Below are 16,067 nucleotides of genomic sequence, written 5' to 3'. Positions count from 1 at the left end.
TGACAATGACATGTTTCATCGAGCATCACATCGACTGAAGCTGTTTCATTGACTGAAGCTAAATTATATCAACTGAAATTAAGGAATTTTATATGTATATGATATGTATATTTTGTGACATTGAGACATTAGGGGGAAATTGATGGGCACAAATGCTCTAAAATATTTGCATTGACAATCAAATAGCTAGTATAAGCTATTTGAAGGCAACCTGTTTACACATGGACATGAAGGGCATCAGACACCTGTGAATCATTAAATAAATTAGGTAAAAAAATGAGAAACCCTCACAACAGGATTGCTCTTAATGTAAGGCAAAGGCATTGTAAGGTCAATGACTAAATTAAGCAGATTTTTTTTGTCACCATGGGAGTTGCTGTGTATACAGCAATATACAATATATATACAGCAACATAAAACAATCTGTTTTATCAGAAGCAGTATGTACTTATACTTTTTTATAGAAGTCTGCTGGGTTAGTATAATGTAAATCCACGTGATTAACTGACCCTTTTAGTTTCACTTTCTTATTATAAGAATTCAGTGAGTTCAGAGAATATTTCAAGAGTGAAAGTAGATGCCGCAACAGACGCGGTGCAGAAGCAGGTTGGTATGCACCTTGATGTTCTGCGGTAGTGCACACTGTTTAGGACAAACTGTAATTTCACCGTCTTGCTTGTGTTCTCACGCATCTGCTTTCGTATTACATTGAAGATCAGATCATCTTTGTGAGGCTCTGCAGCGTCAACTAAAATTGAAAATGAGCAACAAGGTAAGAATAGTACAAAAAATATATATCATTAATAATAACCAGATAAATGTTTACTTTGAATAATTTTTCGAACCAGCACTTATTAAAGTAGACCTATGTATTTCTCTTTCCAAGGTAAACTATCTGCCACCTGCAGATGCACCCCAAGGTAAGCTAAAGGACTATGCATGTGACACCTTCACAATCTTACCTTATTAATGCAAAGAGGAAATCCAGAAACACTTGGAGGATAGTGGAAGTTGATAAAAGTGTTTCTTTACTGTTTCAGCACATAGCCTTCCACAGGAATTTACAGATGGATTTTATATGTGGTGATACTGATGGTTTGTTGGCACTGGTGGTTTGTTTACATAGCAGGTTATAATGACTAAAGTAGCAGGTTAGGAGAATTAACGTGGCGTACTTACCATTACATGCTGACCAAACCTGAGGTGCGCGTAATCAGCATGTTAGGCAGAAGAGGCATTTGCCTCAGGCTTCACATCATCAAGGGGACTCATGAGCTGGGCATATTTAATATATATATTTAAATAAATGTCAGATTTTACTTTTCGTAGCAGGTTAGGAGAATTAACGTAGAAGGTTAGGAATATTAGGTTACGGTTAGGGTTAGCTAAAATGACAAAAAATGACAAAAGCTGGATCCCTTCCAGCCGTGCTGCAGGCCCGTGCATTGTTTCACACAATATGATTGCAAACGTGACCTTCATTGAAAGTCAGCTGCAGCACGGGCAGAGAAAAGAAAAAGAAAGATTACATTTTTACAGAAAAATTACATAAATTAACGCATTTCTTTAGTTAAAAGAAAGGTGTCGCTGATAATACTGCCATCATCGTCGAGGCAGAGTACACGACGGAGACGAGCACAGACACAGGGTAATTCCACTGTAAAAAAAAATATTGAAATTCAGAGCTATCTTATATCGCTCAGATATAAGACACTTCCAAACATACCCACTTTTAACTTAATGTTTTACTTTTACGTTTCTATGGGATAATAGCAGTAAGGCCAAATTCAATGTTTCATCAAATAATTGTTTATGTTTTGGTGGCGACGCAACTGCGACCCCTATTGATTTTTTGTGGCCCCCACCGCCATCAACGTTGCCCATCGCTGTTCTAGGTGGTTACAATACGCATTTCTTTAGTAAAAAGACAGGTGCTGCTGATAACACTGCCATTGTCATCGAGGCAGAGGACATGTATGTGTAGCCCTTGTATCTGGCATGTCATACTCATTTTGATCAGACAGCATCAGATACATGGGCTAAATATAGTAAGAATGAGGGATGCTGTTTCGCTCACTTGGATGCTTTCTTCTGTGATAGTTTCAGCCACTTGCGAATTGAAGGAAAGATTTTGGATGAACGTGCGAAGGTAACCTGCATTTCTTTTGTTAAAAGTAAAGTAAATTATGTCATTCTATATTTAGCTGATATGGGAGCAAATACAGCATATCTAATTAGGAAAATGTTTAATTTAATTATAAATCTGATTATTCCACATGGAGATGTGGGAAGCTAAAAGCTAGCTAGCTTGCAGTGTTAATCACTTGCTAGAAAGTGAAGACAAGATAAGAGACTTTTCTTTTGCTTTCACCACAAATGAGAAGACAACAAGAAAACCCAATAATCCACCCCAAAAGGTATTTTGTTAAGAAGTAATAACTAATGATTACAGGCTATTGTAAAATGATAGAACCTGCAGTAGCCAACTAGCTAGCCATGTGATTTTTTTTCTTTGTGACCAAAACATAACGTCCTATTTTTAGCTGATATAGAAATGAATACACTTGTAAACATATCAAACTGGGATAATGTTTTATGTTACACTGGCTAAATCTGATGAAGACGTGGAAAGCTAAAAAGGCTAGCTAGCTTGTTATGTTTTTAACCAGGCTGCCAGCTAGCTACTAGCAAAGGAAGGTGACTCTTCCTTGTTTCATAAAATGTAAACAAAAATACAAAACTTTGCCATCTCCCCCATGTGAATGGGAGTTGGACCGGTGAGCATTTCATGTTAGCAAAAGGTGACCACTACTTCAAAAATCCCACTCCACCCACGTACACCGACGCACATAGATCAATGGAGTGGAGCTTGTAGTAACCTTAACCCTAACCCTTTTCCTAACCTTAACCTCATTCTCCTACTTGCTACATTAATGATCTTAAACTGCCACATTAATTCTGCTAACCTGCTACTTTGGTTATCCTTTCTGGCTATATAAACAAACCACCAATGCTGTCAAACCATCAATATCACCACACCAGCCATCTTGTTATGTATAAAAGGCCCCTCCATCTTCTTCGATGAGGTTTTAGCAATGGCGGTTGGCATCCAATATGTTGCATTATCACAACCTACTAGACTGGAGTACTACTCCCTTATACTTTGCTTGAAAAATAATAATAAATAAACAAATACCCTACCATCTAACACTACACTCACAAAACAAATTTTAAAAAATACAAAAAATACCACCCTACTCCACTATTTAAATCTATTTAGCCCTACCTCATGCCAACAACCTGAAAGGATGGGACATCACCACTTAAGACACCCTGTAACTCTTCTGATGTCAAGTCTCACACACCCAAATACTTCTCTGCAGCTGCCACCACAACCTCAATTTCCTGCGACTTACGTTCCATCCCTGCAGTACAGTTGATAACCATTAATATAAACGCTAAAAATCCAATCTTACTGGAACATATATCACTTGTTGGCCTATCCCTCTGTACTGGTACAGATCTACTACTCACACCACTCCTCTCAAGAACACTCCCACTTCTTCTACTTTTTTTACTGCCTCAGCATATCACAACGTCTGCACTACTCTAACCCTGGAAACCTCAACCTGCCTCTCTTGCACAGGGCATTTCTGATCCACAGCCCCATGGGCACTACTACAATTAACACTGTGGCATACAGCAGGTCAGCCACCAGGGAGAGACTCGTCAAGACCTGGTGACAGACGGAGTCTACATCACGATGGCTCCCTCTGGGACGTGCTAGGTCTCGACGGGTTCTCTGGGAAGGACTAATTATGGTTGGTGAGTAATCAAGGGGCTGATGGCTCATCAGCTGGGTGAGTCCCATAAAGCTGAGAGAAGGGCAGCACATAGGGGAAGGGACTGGGGGAAAGAGAGGTTACTCCCATATAGTCGCGTTCAGTCCCAGAGATAACGGAGGACAAGACCCTGGAGGAGACCTATTCTTTTCTTTTCATTTGTTATTTATATAAACACCCTTGAAACCGAGCTAATCCAAATCTGTCGGTGTCTGATCTGTGTAAACATCTTCACCAAACCCCCTGGTCTGCCACAAGTGGTGGAGAATGCGAGTAAGTCGGATAACGTGGTCAGATCAGGGTTGATGTTTACACAGCATCAGCATGGACGAGTTGATAGCTCAGTTCGCCCGGGACCAACAAGCACAACAGGCGGTTCAGGAACGAATGCTGGAGGAACAGCTGCTACAAAAAGTCCGCCTTGTTGAGGAAATCAGGAAGCTACAAGGAGGAGCGCCTACTGAATCACATCCAAACCAGTTTTTAATCAAGCTAACAGAAGACAACGACATTGAAACATACCTCTGCACGTTTAAACAGACAGCACTACGGGAAGGACGGCCAAGGCTGAAGTGGGCAAGTTTGCTGGCCCCATTCCTCTCCGGGAACGCCCAAAAGGCACATTGGGACCTTAGCGACGAACAAGCGGTTAACTACAACGGTCTAAAACCGGAGATACTCAGCTGGTACGGGTACAGCCTGGCCCATTGTGCCCAACTGTTCCACGACTGGAGGTTCGTGGCCGACGTCTCCCCCTGAGCCCAGATGAACGACCTACTGCGCATCACCAGGGCATGGCTCCTAACTGACATATCCACCCTCTCCATCCTAGACAAAGTGGTCCTGGATCGCTTCTTACGGGTGCTACCCCATGACATGAACAGGGCAGCAAGTCTATGCTCGCCCCAGACCTTGGAGGGCCTCCTGGGAGCAGTGGAGACGCATCAGAATACTGAGGCCCTGCTGAGGGGGGGCCGAGTCGGGGACCCGTCCGAGGGGATAGAATGCACAGCCCCAACACTGTATATCCCGAACCGACAGTTGGCAGGGCCGTAGACCTGTGGAGAGATGGCTGAGAGAGAGCCGATCCGCCGCCGACGACCCCAGGTGGATGGAGACCAAAGGAGGTGTTTTGAGTGTCGCACCCGGGGGCACCTTGCCTGGAATTGCCCGGCTCGAGAGGAGTCAATGCCATCAGCCAGCCCCGGAGGGGTGGTGGGCCACACAGTGAACTACGTCACCTCCTGTTGGGCACACCACAAACCAACGGCACCCTTGGTCTCGGTGAAGGTCGATGGACACGATACGGATGCTCTATTATACTCTGGGAGTGTGGTTACGCTCGTAGCCACGAGCCTGCTGGCCCAGGGTACCGAACGTGGTAGGGAGATGTCAGTTTCCTGTGTCCACGGTGACACAAAGCGCTATCCAACTGTACAGGCCAATATCGTGAAGCCACAAGGGAGCTGCCAGATGATGGTGGTTGCCGTACTGGAGTTGCAGGTACCCCTCCTCGTGGGACTAGATTGTCCGCTGTTCGCGGCACTGTGGAGGCACGAGTTGAGGAAAAAGGTACGAGCTGGCCGAAGACGAGAGCGAGGACGACCCATCGCCAGCGCGGCCTGTAAGCAAGCGGTGGACAAACCCGTATCTACGGGTCCGGAGTCAGTCGGAGGGGGTGCAGGAACCCGACCCCCCTCGTGAACAACCGGAGGAGGAGGCCATCCTCCCCTTCATTGATTTCGTGGGAGCAGCCGAGACACCCGCTGGGGTGTCCGAAATTGAAAGGATCCGAAATTGAAAGCCGCCGCAGCGGTGGATGGACAGCTACTTCCGGGGGTGTGTGACTGATGATACCCCCATTTCCAAATCAAGAATAACCTTTTGTATCAGGTGTCACGTCTACAGGGGGAATTTCGAGAGGGACTGTTGCTGCCCCAACGTTACGTGGGAACCGTTCTTCAGCTGGCCTTCACCCACCTGTTAGGGGCGCAACTGGGAATGGAGAAGACCCGGGAACGGATCGCTGCCCGGTACCACTGGCCCGGGATGAGGAGGGCCGTGGAAGACTATTGTCACAGCTGCCCGGAGTGTCAAATCACTGCCCCAAAAGCACACTTCCAAACCCCGCTGGCTCCCCTACCGATCATCGGGGTGCCCTTTGAACGCATTGACATGGACATAGTGGGACCCCTGGTAAAAACAGCACGAGGGCAACGGTACATCCTAGTAATAGCAGATTATGCCACCCGGTATCCCGAGGCCATTCTCCTATGGGTGGCGGTATCCAAGGGAATCGCCCGGGAGCTGTTCCACCTCTTTAGCCGGGTGGGCATCCCGAACGAGATCCTGACAGACCAAGGTACTGGGTTTATGTCCCGCCTTATGAAAGACTTGTGTGCTCTCCTGCAGATCAAGCAGATACGGACCTCCGTCTTTCACCCGCAGACGGATGGGCTCGTCGAGCGGTTCAATAAAATGCTCAAACAAATGCTGCGGTAGGTCATCGAGCAGGACAGGAAGAACTGGGACCAGCTACTAACCCACCTAATGTTCTCGATCCGAGAACTAACCCAGTCATCCACCGGGGTTTCCCCTTTCGAACTCCTCTACAGGAGGAGGCCACGCGGCCTCCTGGACCTTGCCAAGGAGGTGTGGGAAGCACAACCGACCCCCTGACGCAGCATGGTAGAACACATGGAGACGATGAGGGAGCGGATGACAGCCATATGGCCAGTGGTAAGGGAACATATAGAGTTGGCCCAACGCGCCCAAGCCCAGGTCTACAATCCGGGAACCCAGCCCCGAGAGTTCCAGGTAGGAGACAAGGTGTTGGCCTTAATCCCCATGGCCGAAAATAAGTTCCTGGCAACATGGCACAGGCCGTACACGGTGCTAGAGAAGCTAGGACCCGTAAATTACCGCGTAAGGCAGTCGGGTAGACGGAAACCCCAACAGATTTACCACGTGAACCTATTGAAGAAGTGGCACGAGAGGACAGCCTTGGCCGTGTTATGGTCAGGACCCAGGACGCCAACGGTATCAGTGGCGGTCCCGAGCATTGAGGACCTCGACCCAGCCCAGAAGCAAGTGTTCTGGGAGCTCATCGGTCGGGCCGCACGACCCTCATTGAACACCACGTCAGCACCCGGCCCGGGGAAACGGTAGGAAAGAGTCCATATTGGATTCCCGAGGCCCGAAGGAAGGCCGTGAAGCAGGAAGTAGAGGTGATGCTGAGGATGGGGGTCGTTTTAAGAATCTCACAGTGCATTGTGTAGCCCCATCGTGTTGGTGCCTAAACCAGACGGTAGCCTGTGCTTCTGTTATGATTTCCGGGGTGTGAACAAAATTATGTTTTACTTGTAATGGGGACATATGTAAATGACAACAAAATAACCTTTTGGTCAGTGTGTGTGTGTGTGTGTGTGTGTGTGTGTGTGTGTGTGTGTGTGTGTGTGTGTGTGTGTGTGTGTTTTCAACTATTTAACTGTACTAGAATGCTTAAAAGGCCGCAAAAACGTTCGGTTATCGGTATCGTTTTTTTGGGGCAAGGAAAATATCGGCTTTCGGTATCGGGGGAAAATGTAATATCGGTGCATCCCTAAAAATGACTCTTCTGTTTCACCTCTCTCACCAGCCTGTCTGCGTCGCACCAAACGACGAGCATCACAAACACCAGGAATCTTCCCCTTCAGTTGGTCAACTTTTGCATTTACTGCTACCCCAGTAATCACTCCTTTCAATGGTGCCCTTTTCTTGAGAGTAAAACATTTCACATTTCTTGCCCCATTCGTTTAATGCAGAGCACCTTCTCCCTCTGACCAGCAGAAACACAATTATCACAAGACCACCTCTGGTTACCCTCACCGATTCCACAGCAACCAACTCTGTTTTCACCCACCTTGAAACCACAAATGGATCAGCCAAAAGGCAATGGTCCACTTTTTCCAAAAAATTCACTCCTACTGTCAGACTCATCTTTATCCTGACCCTCGATGCAAGCCTCGTGCTCCGAGAACTTCACCACACCTACCACCTCCGATACCTCGCCCTCATTCACTTCGATTTATCCTCCTGTCTTCAGCTCACTCTGCTTACACTTTCTACCATTCCTCTTTGACAAACCATCTCCCTTTTCCCCCATTTTTAATCAACTCAAGCTCACCATCTTCCTACCTCTCTCTCTCTCTCTTAGACCTTCTCTGCCTCACCATATTAGTCCTCACCATCTTCCTTCCCTCCATTAGTCCTCCGTATTCCAAGTGTACGTCTCCTTATGATAATACTGCACTTCTCCTGACATACATCTTGTTCTTGCCTTCTCAAGGGACGCCATTTAACCGGCTGTCACAATCTCTGTACAATCAGCACAAACCCCTCGGGATGTAGCACTCAACAGTGCATCCCACTTGTAAAGCAGCTGGTTCGTCTTGAAGTTATTCTTTATCAAAAGCTACACTTTTCAATGTCAAACAAGCACGCTCTCCGTCTTCCTTCTCCGACGTGCTCCTACAATGTCCAAAACACCAACCCCAAAGACCCCTCCATTATTCTGCCTGTAAATTTAACTTCTTTGGGAAAGGGGGGCAGTATTGAGTAGCTTGGATGAAAAGCGTGCCCAAAGTAAAATTCCTGCTACTCAGGCCCAAAAGCTAGAATATGCATATAATTAGTAGATTTGGATAGAACACTCTGAAGTTTCTAAAACTGTTTGAATGATGTCTGTGAGTATAACAGAACTCATATGGCAGGCAAAAACCTGAGAAAAATCCAACCAGGAAGTTGGAAATCTGAGGTTTGTAGTTTTTCAAGTGATTGCCTCTCCAATATACAGTGTCTGTGGGGTCATTTCCACTTCCTAAGGCTTCCACAAAATGTCAACAGTCTTTAGAATGTTGTTTCAGGTTTCTACTGTGAATGGGCAGAGAATAAGAGCTGATTGTATCAGGTGTCCCAAAATAAGGCATGAGCTCAGTCACGCGCGCAGTGGAGAGAGTGAGCTGAGTCCCTTTTCATTTATGAAGACAATGGAATTGTCCGGTTGGAATATTATTGAATATTTATGATAAAAACATTCTCAAGATTGATTCTATACATCGTTTGACATGTTTCTACGAACAGTAATGTAATTATTTTGACTTTTCGTCTGGACTAAACTCGCGCGCTTAGTGAATTTGGAATGCTGGACTAAACGCACGAACAAAATGGAGGTATTTGGACATAAAGATTAACTTTATCGAACAAAATGAACATTTATTGTGGAACTGGGAATTCCTGGGAGTGCATTCCGATGAAGATCATCAAAGGTAAGTGAATATTTACAATGCTATTTCTGAATTTTGTTGACTCCAACATGGCAGGTATCTGTATGGCTTGTTTTGGTGACTGAGCACTGTACTCAGATTATTGCAAAGTGTGCTTTCACCGTAAAGCTTTTTTGAAATCTGACACAGCGGTTGCATTAAGGAGAAGTTTATCTTTAATTCTGTGCATAACACTTGTATCTTTTATCAAAGTTTATGATGAGTATTTCTGTAATATGTGTGCTCATTGTGCTCATTCACCGGAAGTTTTGGAGGCAAAACATTTCTGAACATTACGCGCCAATGTAAAATGGGTGTCACGTCCTGACCAGTAAAGGGGTCATTTGTCATTGTAGTATGGTCAGGGCGTGGCAGGGGGTGTTGTTTTTGTGTGTTTTGGGGTTGGTTTATTTAGAGGGGATTTGTTCTAGTTTTTATTTTCTAGGTTCGTTTTCTATGTGTGGCCGAGTATGGTTTCCAATCAGAGGCAGGTTTCTTTCGTTGTCTCTGATTGGAAGCCATACTTAGGCAGCCCTTTTTTCCTTTGGGTTTGTGGGTGGTTGTTTTCTGTATAGCCTGTGTGCCTTACGGAACTGTTTCGTCATTTGTTTATTTTTGTTTGAGTGTTCTCTCTAATAAAGAAAGAAGATGAGCACTATACCTGCTGCGCCTTGGTCTGTCCCTTACGACGCTTATGACAATGGGCTTATTGGATATAAATATGAACTTTATTGAGCAAAACATACATGTATTGTGTAACATGAAGTCCTATGAGTGCCATCTGATGAAGATCATCAAAGGTTAGTGATTAATTTTAGCTGTATTTCTGGTTTTGTGACGCCTCTCCTTGCTTGGAAAATGGCTGTGTGGTTTTTCTTGTCTAGGTGCTGTCCTAACATAATCTAATGTTATGCTTTCGCCGTGAAGCCTTTTTGAAATCGGACACTGTGGTTGGATTAACGAGAAGTCTATCTTTAAAATGGCGTATAATACTTGTATGTGTGAGAAATTTGAATTATGAGATTTTTGTTGTTTTGAATTTGGCGCTCTGCTATTTCACTGGCTGTTGGTGGGCTAGCGTCCCACATATCCCAGAGAGGTTTTAAAACCTTTGTGGTAGATGGTGAAATGCATTGGTTTTGCCTTTTAACAATAAAGAAGCACCTTTTATTGATTTTCACCGCCCTCCAATACATGTACCTTGGTTTGAGTTTGAGGTAGCAGCAGTGTTCCCTTCACATTGCCTTATTATGAAGTATTGGGATATTTGTTTTTGTTAGATGCTATCACCAACAATGCCGAAGATCCAAGCCAACCTCATGCAAATGTAGACCCTGAAATTCAGGACAGTGCAAGAGAAGACAGAAATGAACTTCCCCCAGGGGCCAAGGATGTTGAACTTAAAAGCAAAAAACAAGAGGTATGAATAAGTGCAACAGATAACATACTATGGTCTTGTTCTATGAGATGTTCTTAATGTCAAACCTATTGTGAATTTGTCTTTGAATGGCCAAAAATATCAACCTCTCTTTTTCAGGCAAAAAGGCCTAGTACTACTCCAGAACCAACCAAACAGCCCTCTCCAGCTGCTGTTAAAGCAACTGAAGGTAGCATTATGAGTTGTGACTTGTTTACTGTAAGGGCCCAATCCTCCTGAGATTCATCAGTACTCAAACTGCCGTCAGATCATGCACTGATGGAGACATGGGGATATTTGTTTGTTAGATGCTGTCATCAAGGAGGCCAGAGACTCAACAGGTGAAGATCCAAACCCGCTTCATGCAGATATAGACACTGGAGTTCAAGATAGTACAAGAGAAGACAAAAACAAACCTCCTGCAGTCCCCTGGGATTTAAAACTTCAAAGCAAAACTACAGAGGTAGGTATCAACTATACTGAATGAGAACATATCAAAGTTCTCTAAAGAATGTTATGAACCACTAAATCACCTTTTTTCTAGACAAGTAAGCCCACTATTCCAGAAGAGACTAGTCAGCCCTCCCCAGCTGCTGCAACACTTGAAGGTACAGTGACCATGTAGAGAATACATTTTCACACTTTATTTAGGCTCTGCATTGTCATTAAAGCTACAACCAGTAAGATTTCCTGCTGTTTAATGGTCACTTCAATTAATGATACATTCCAGATGATGTATTGTAACTTGTTCTCTTGCAAACCAAGTGGTCCACAGACTCCGGATTACTAAATATTGTTTTTAGATGCGACTAACGAGGCTACTGATGAGGCTACTAACGACGACACTGTATTTCACAACCTTACAAGAGCAGATGGAAACCATCCCCCAGCCCCCAAGAATGTTGAACATGAAAGCAAAACTAAAGAGGTAGGTTACAGGCTACAGCTAATGATTAACATTTTCTAAGAGGTGCTGTGGATGTTTGTTGTTGGAGTTATATCATTAATCGTTTTTCCATAGGTAATAAAGTCTTTGACAATGTGCCTTCACATTGGAATTTGACATAGGAAAACATGTAGAATGTTCTGGACCAATAAAGTCTCAACATCTCCTTTCTAGAAAAATAGGACTACTGCTCCAGAGATAACCAACCAGCCCCGCCCAGCTGCAGCACAAACACCTGCAGGTATCTAAAGTGATTAATAGGGACACTTTATTTGGGCTATGCATTGTCATCCAATACCTGCTAAATGCTGCATTTTCTTGTCATTGTCATTCAGTGCTCACTCACTGCTGTTTTTTTCTATTGATTTTTAGATGCTGTTAACGATGCTGACGAACGTCCTCCAGGTCCCAAAAACTCTGTGAATACAAGGCAACCTAAACAGGTTGGCATGAAGGCTACAGCTATGACCATTTTCTTCTAGGCATTCTGTTGATGTTTGATAACTAATAGAGTTCCTCATAACTCATAGACATTAGAAATCACATTGAATGACATATAACAGTCTGCTTATGGCGATTATGTTGGACTTTTGAAATGAATATTTCCCCCCAACAATTAACACAGGGTCTTTTCTATTATTTTTTCAAAGGAAACTAAACTTTTCTTTCTGTTGCAGCAGGACTATCAAACAAGTAAGTACTGTTGTAAATGTAACATTAATATAATATGTTGCAGAACAAATCGGTGTCATAGGGCCTTTTGAAACGGTTATCTACTGTCAAGCAGGGTGTTCCCTTCAAGGTAATCAATATCCATGAAACCATGTTAAAAGTGGTTATCATGGAATAGGCTGAGGGTTCATCCACTGACGTGAATACTTGTGGGTTGATCAGAGTGAGCAGGGCTTAAAGATCTGACAATCCTCTCTAGTTTACCTCAGACATTTCCTGTATCTCTATAGGGTCGACGATGGACAAATTCTTCACTGTTATGACTGGGAATACTCTGGGGTCTCATAAGGAATTAATTAATCGTCTCGCTGCCAAAAGACACTTAACTGAAGTGACGTCACTAGAGGAGAGTGATGTCATCCTGGCATTCTGTCCCATTGTCTCTCGTGCTGGGACTGATGTTGAAGCAGCACTGCAGCAGATTCCAGGTAATCAATATCCATGAAGAACATTGTCAAAACGTTAATGATTCATTAATCAGGTATGTTTACGTGATTATTGTTACTGTTATCCCCTCTCTCTTGACAGCTGGTAAACCAGCCATTCTGGTAGTGCTGCATCACACCTTCAACTCAGACTACACTGTACCTGACAGTAGCAGACTAGTGACCAGAGAGGATGTAATACTCACAGTGGACTGTCTCTTCCATGAGAGCAAAGGACTACTGGAGTGTCCTCGCAATGAAGCAGTGTTCAAAGACATTTTGAAGAATCTTGACATACGTCCTGAGGTATTGTATAATTTAAAATCACAATTATAAGTGTTTTAATTTAGCACTGTATCACTTTGTAAATAATGTACCAGAGAAACTAATATATTTTTTTTTTTCAGACTAAAAAGGAAGCAGAAGCCAATAGGGCTCAGGAGAGGCAAACTGTACAGCCAATGGTAGTTTATTCTATATTCTACATTCACTCTACACTTGTATGTTTATTAGTAATATGAACATTATTCTTTTCAAGTTATAAACTAGAAATCAAATCAAATATTTGTGTTACTCTAAACAGATATCTAATTCATTCCAAATGAAGTTGAGATGCAGTTTGTTGTTCTCTTCTCAGGAGACAAGCTGTTGCGACTGTTTCCTCAACCCAAGTAGCTGCTGTCTCCCCTCAAGTGTACGTCCAGAGGACCAGAACACTCCCCTTATCCGAGATGCAATTTAAAAGGTATAAGATAAAGAAGTGTATGAACAGTATTGCATAAATACTGATTGATTCTGATACTTTCCATGTTTCACTGAGCACCACATACATTGTGTGATCCTTTTGTAATGCATCCAATGACTATGACTGAAATCAATTGCAGGAAGTCAATTTTCTGATGATTATGACAGTTGGTGCAATTTTTATTTTTAGGGGGAATAGACACATGAATCTCAATCATCTGAAATTAGCCTACTATAACATATAGTGGTAAATGCTCTTTTCAAGCCATTTACTTTATGTGTAGGCCTAGGCTACAACATGAAACAAGAACAAGAAATGTGTGCTTAAAAATATGATTTCTATATTGATAATGACTGAGATGGTCATACCTGTGATAAAACCAAACAATATATTCAATATTATAAACCGGGTAGTTTAGCTCCTGGATGTTGATTGGCTGAAAGCTGTGGTATATGAGACATTTGTGCCGTGTTCACGTGCTGGTCGGAACTCGGAAATGTCTGTTTTGCTAACTGGTTGAATGCGGAACATGTACAACCAGTTAGCAAGTTGAAAATGTCCAAGTTTCTTAGTTCCGACTAGCACGTGAACGCTGCCTATAAACCTGGTAGTCTGGGTCCTGGATGCTGATTGGTTGAAAGCTGTGGTATATCAGACAATATACCACGGGTATGACATAGAATTACTTGTTTACTGTTGTAATTATGTTGGTAACCAGTTTATAATGGCAATAAAGCACCTTGAGGGTTTGTGGTATATGGCCAATATACCACGGCTACGGGCTGTATCCAGGCACTCCACTTTGCTCTGTGCCTAAAAACAGCCCTCATGCTGTGTTCATGACCTAGTTGAAAATTACCACATACAACTGGGAAAAAGCCACTTGAAGTTCCCCCCAACTGGTCATTCCTAGTGGGAAAGTCATCCATCATCCTGATCTCCAACTTCTCCCACATGCTGACCTCTGACATCACCTACTAAGGAAATGACCTCTAAAAAAGCATTTTCAACAGTTAAATGCAACAGCAAAACAATTCATAAAAATTATATAGTAACATGTTTCTTTCACTATAATTTCTTTACAAGCATGATAGCTTTTAGTTTATCGTTTACACAGCTTGTTGGCCATTAGCCAATCGTCGTTTCTAAACGAGTTCAATGCACGTGAATGCATCCACTGGTAAATACCCACCTCCCTCTTGGTTATGAAGGCAGTATCAGCTGTGGTATATTGGCCACATACCACACCCCCTCGGGCTTTATTACTTAAATAATATACTGTACATGCCTTAGACATGCCTTAAACGTTACTATGCCTAATATATGAGCCACTTATTTTTTTTTTAAATGTACCAATCAATATTAACATTGTGTAATGGTATTTGACCTTTACTTTGTCAGAAAATGGTGTATTGTTGTGACAAAAATGATCTTTTGTGCAAGAAACTAATAAAAAGGAATAGATAAAGGAGGCTATTTATTTTGTCAGAGCCATAGAGACGTTCCTGATTATGAGTTGAATGTTACCCCCGCCCATTCAACAGGCTGTGATAGCCTAATGCCACTTTCTGATTACTAGAAATCAGGAGGACAGTTCAAGAGTGAAAATACCCGACATGGAAGTGTTCACATAAATTAAGATAATATTACTTTTGATCTGGTATTTGACGACCCTCTCGTCCAAACCTGATTGTGACTAGTTTGTTTATTATTTGTGTTGGTTGACGTCGTGACAGTCTTATGCGGTAAATAGACTACGAATTGGTCATCTTAATTTGTGTATATTTTTCTAGTTTGGGCAGCCGATAGTGCAGATCTAGCGCCCATGCACTATCGTCTGTCTAAGCTTGATATGCATTTTGTTAAGGTGTATCAGGCAGGGGACCAATCAGGCAGAGTAAAGAAAGTGCATGTTGTGGAGGATGTTGTGGAGGATATTATATATATATATGAGAGAGAGAGGGGGATGCTCTGACAGAGAGGAACTGGTCTGCATCATTACAGCTCACTCTGTGTCACGTTCTGACCAGTAAAGGGGTTATTTGTTATTGTAGTTTGGTCAGGGGGTGTTTTGTTTAATGTGGTTCGGGGTTTGTTGGGCTATGTTCTGTTTTGAGAGGGGTGTTTGTTTAGAGTGTTTCGGGGTTTGTTGGGCTATGTTCTATGTTAGTATATTTCTATGTTTATCTAGTATGTTTAGTTAATGGGGTTGACCTTCAATTGGAACCTAGTTGCTTCTAATTGAAGGTCCTATTTAAGAGAGGTGTTTTTCTGTGGGATTTTGTGGATAGTTGTTTCTTGTGTAGCTGTGTGCCTCACAAGACTGTTTCGTCGTTGTTTTTGTATTAAGGGTTTTGTTTCGTTTTCTTCGTACTGAATAAAGAAGATGAGCATTCATGTTCCTGCTGCGTTTTGGTCCAATCATTACGACAACCGTTACACTCAGGACCAGAAATGGTTTGTGCAGCTAAAACAGAATAATAAAAGACAATAATGCCAGTTTGATACAGGTGCAACATGTAGTGAGTAGGAGAGTGAAAGAGAATATCACCAAATTCCCCACTACAGGCAAGCAACACACAACTGAAGCTGTTCTCGGGAGAGCTAATTTGATCAATGGGGCGATATCACACAGACTGTGTGTCATAAGATTCGTC

General features: G+C 43.0%; 1 protein-coding gene across 9 annotated transcripts; it reads left to right on the top strand.

Moving 5' to 3' along the window:
* Nucleotides 1-448: 448 nt before the first annotated feature.
* Nucleotides 449-15,811, top strand: LOC123723919 (uncharacterized). Of its 9 annotated transcripts, XM_082976890.1 has the most exons (16): nucleotides 449-606; nucleotides 715-772; nucleotides 887-920; nucleotides 10,426-10,565; nucleotides 10,683-10,752; nucleotides 10,871-11,025; nucleotides 11,107-11,170; nucleotides 11,366-11,490; nucleotides 11,683-11,749; nucleotides 11,881-11,951; nucleotides 12,159-12,201; nucleotides 12,471-12,668; nucleotides 12,769-12,971; nucleotides 13,073-13,129; nucleotides 13,303-13,410; nucleotides 13,600-15,811. In XM_082976890.1, the coding sequence occupies exons 1-15, from the start codon at nucleotides 578-580 to the stop codon at nucleotides 13,405-13,407; spliced, it is 1,419 nt and encodes a 472-aa protein (XP_082833016.1). In that variant the 5' UTR covers nucleotides 449-577; the 3' UTR covers nucleotides 13,408-13,410; nucleotides 13,600-15,811. The 9 variants fall into 9 exon arrangements, with proteins under 9 accessions (XP_082833016.1, XP_082833020.1, XP_082833019.1 ...); XM_082976894.1 differs by having other exon boundaries at nucleotides 11,435-11,490; nucleotides 12,186-12,201; nucleotides 13,303-15,811; XM_082976893.1 differs by having other exon boundaries at nucleotides 11,435-11,490; nucleotides 13,303-15,811.
* Nucleotides 15,812-16,067: the final 256 nt, after the last annotated feature.

Source organism: Salmo salar, chromosome 06 (assembly GCF_965601325.2).
Source record: "Salmo salar chromosome 06, fSalSal1, whole genome shotgun sequence".
Taxonomy (NCBI): domain Eukaryota; kingdom Metazoa; phylum Chordata; class Actinopteri; order Salmoniformes; family Salmonidae; genus Salmo; species Salmo salar.
The sequence above is the reverse complement of the archived record's forward strand: the minus strand, read 5'-3'. Positions and strand labels throughout refer to the sequence as shown.

What these genes read in the sequence shown, in the direction of transcription:
- LOC123723919 (XM_082976890.1), top strand. Translation starts at nt 578, where the DNA reads ATGCCGCAACAGACGCGGTGCAGAAGCAG. An exon ending in TTCAAAGCAAAACTACAGAG is followed by an intron (nt 11,026 to 11,106) that starts GTAGGTATCAAC and finishes CCTTTTTTCTAG; the next exon opens with ACAAGTAAGCCCACTATTCC. An exon ending in ATGAAAGCAAAACTAAAGAG is followed by an intron (nt 11,491 to 11,682) that starts GTAGGTTACAGG and finishes TCTCCTTTCTAG; the next exon opens with AAAAATAGGACTACTGCTCC.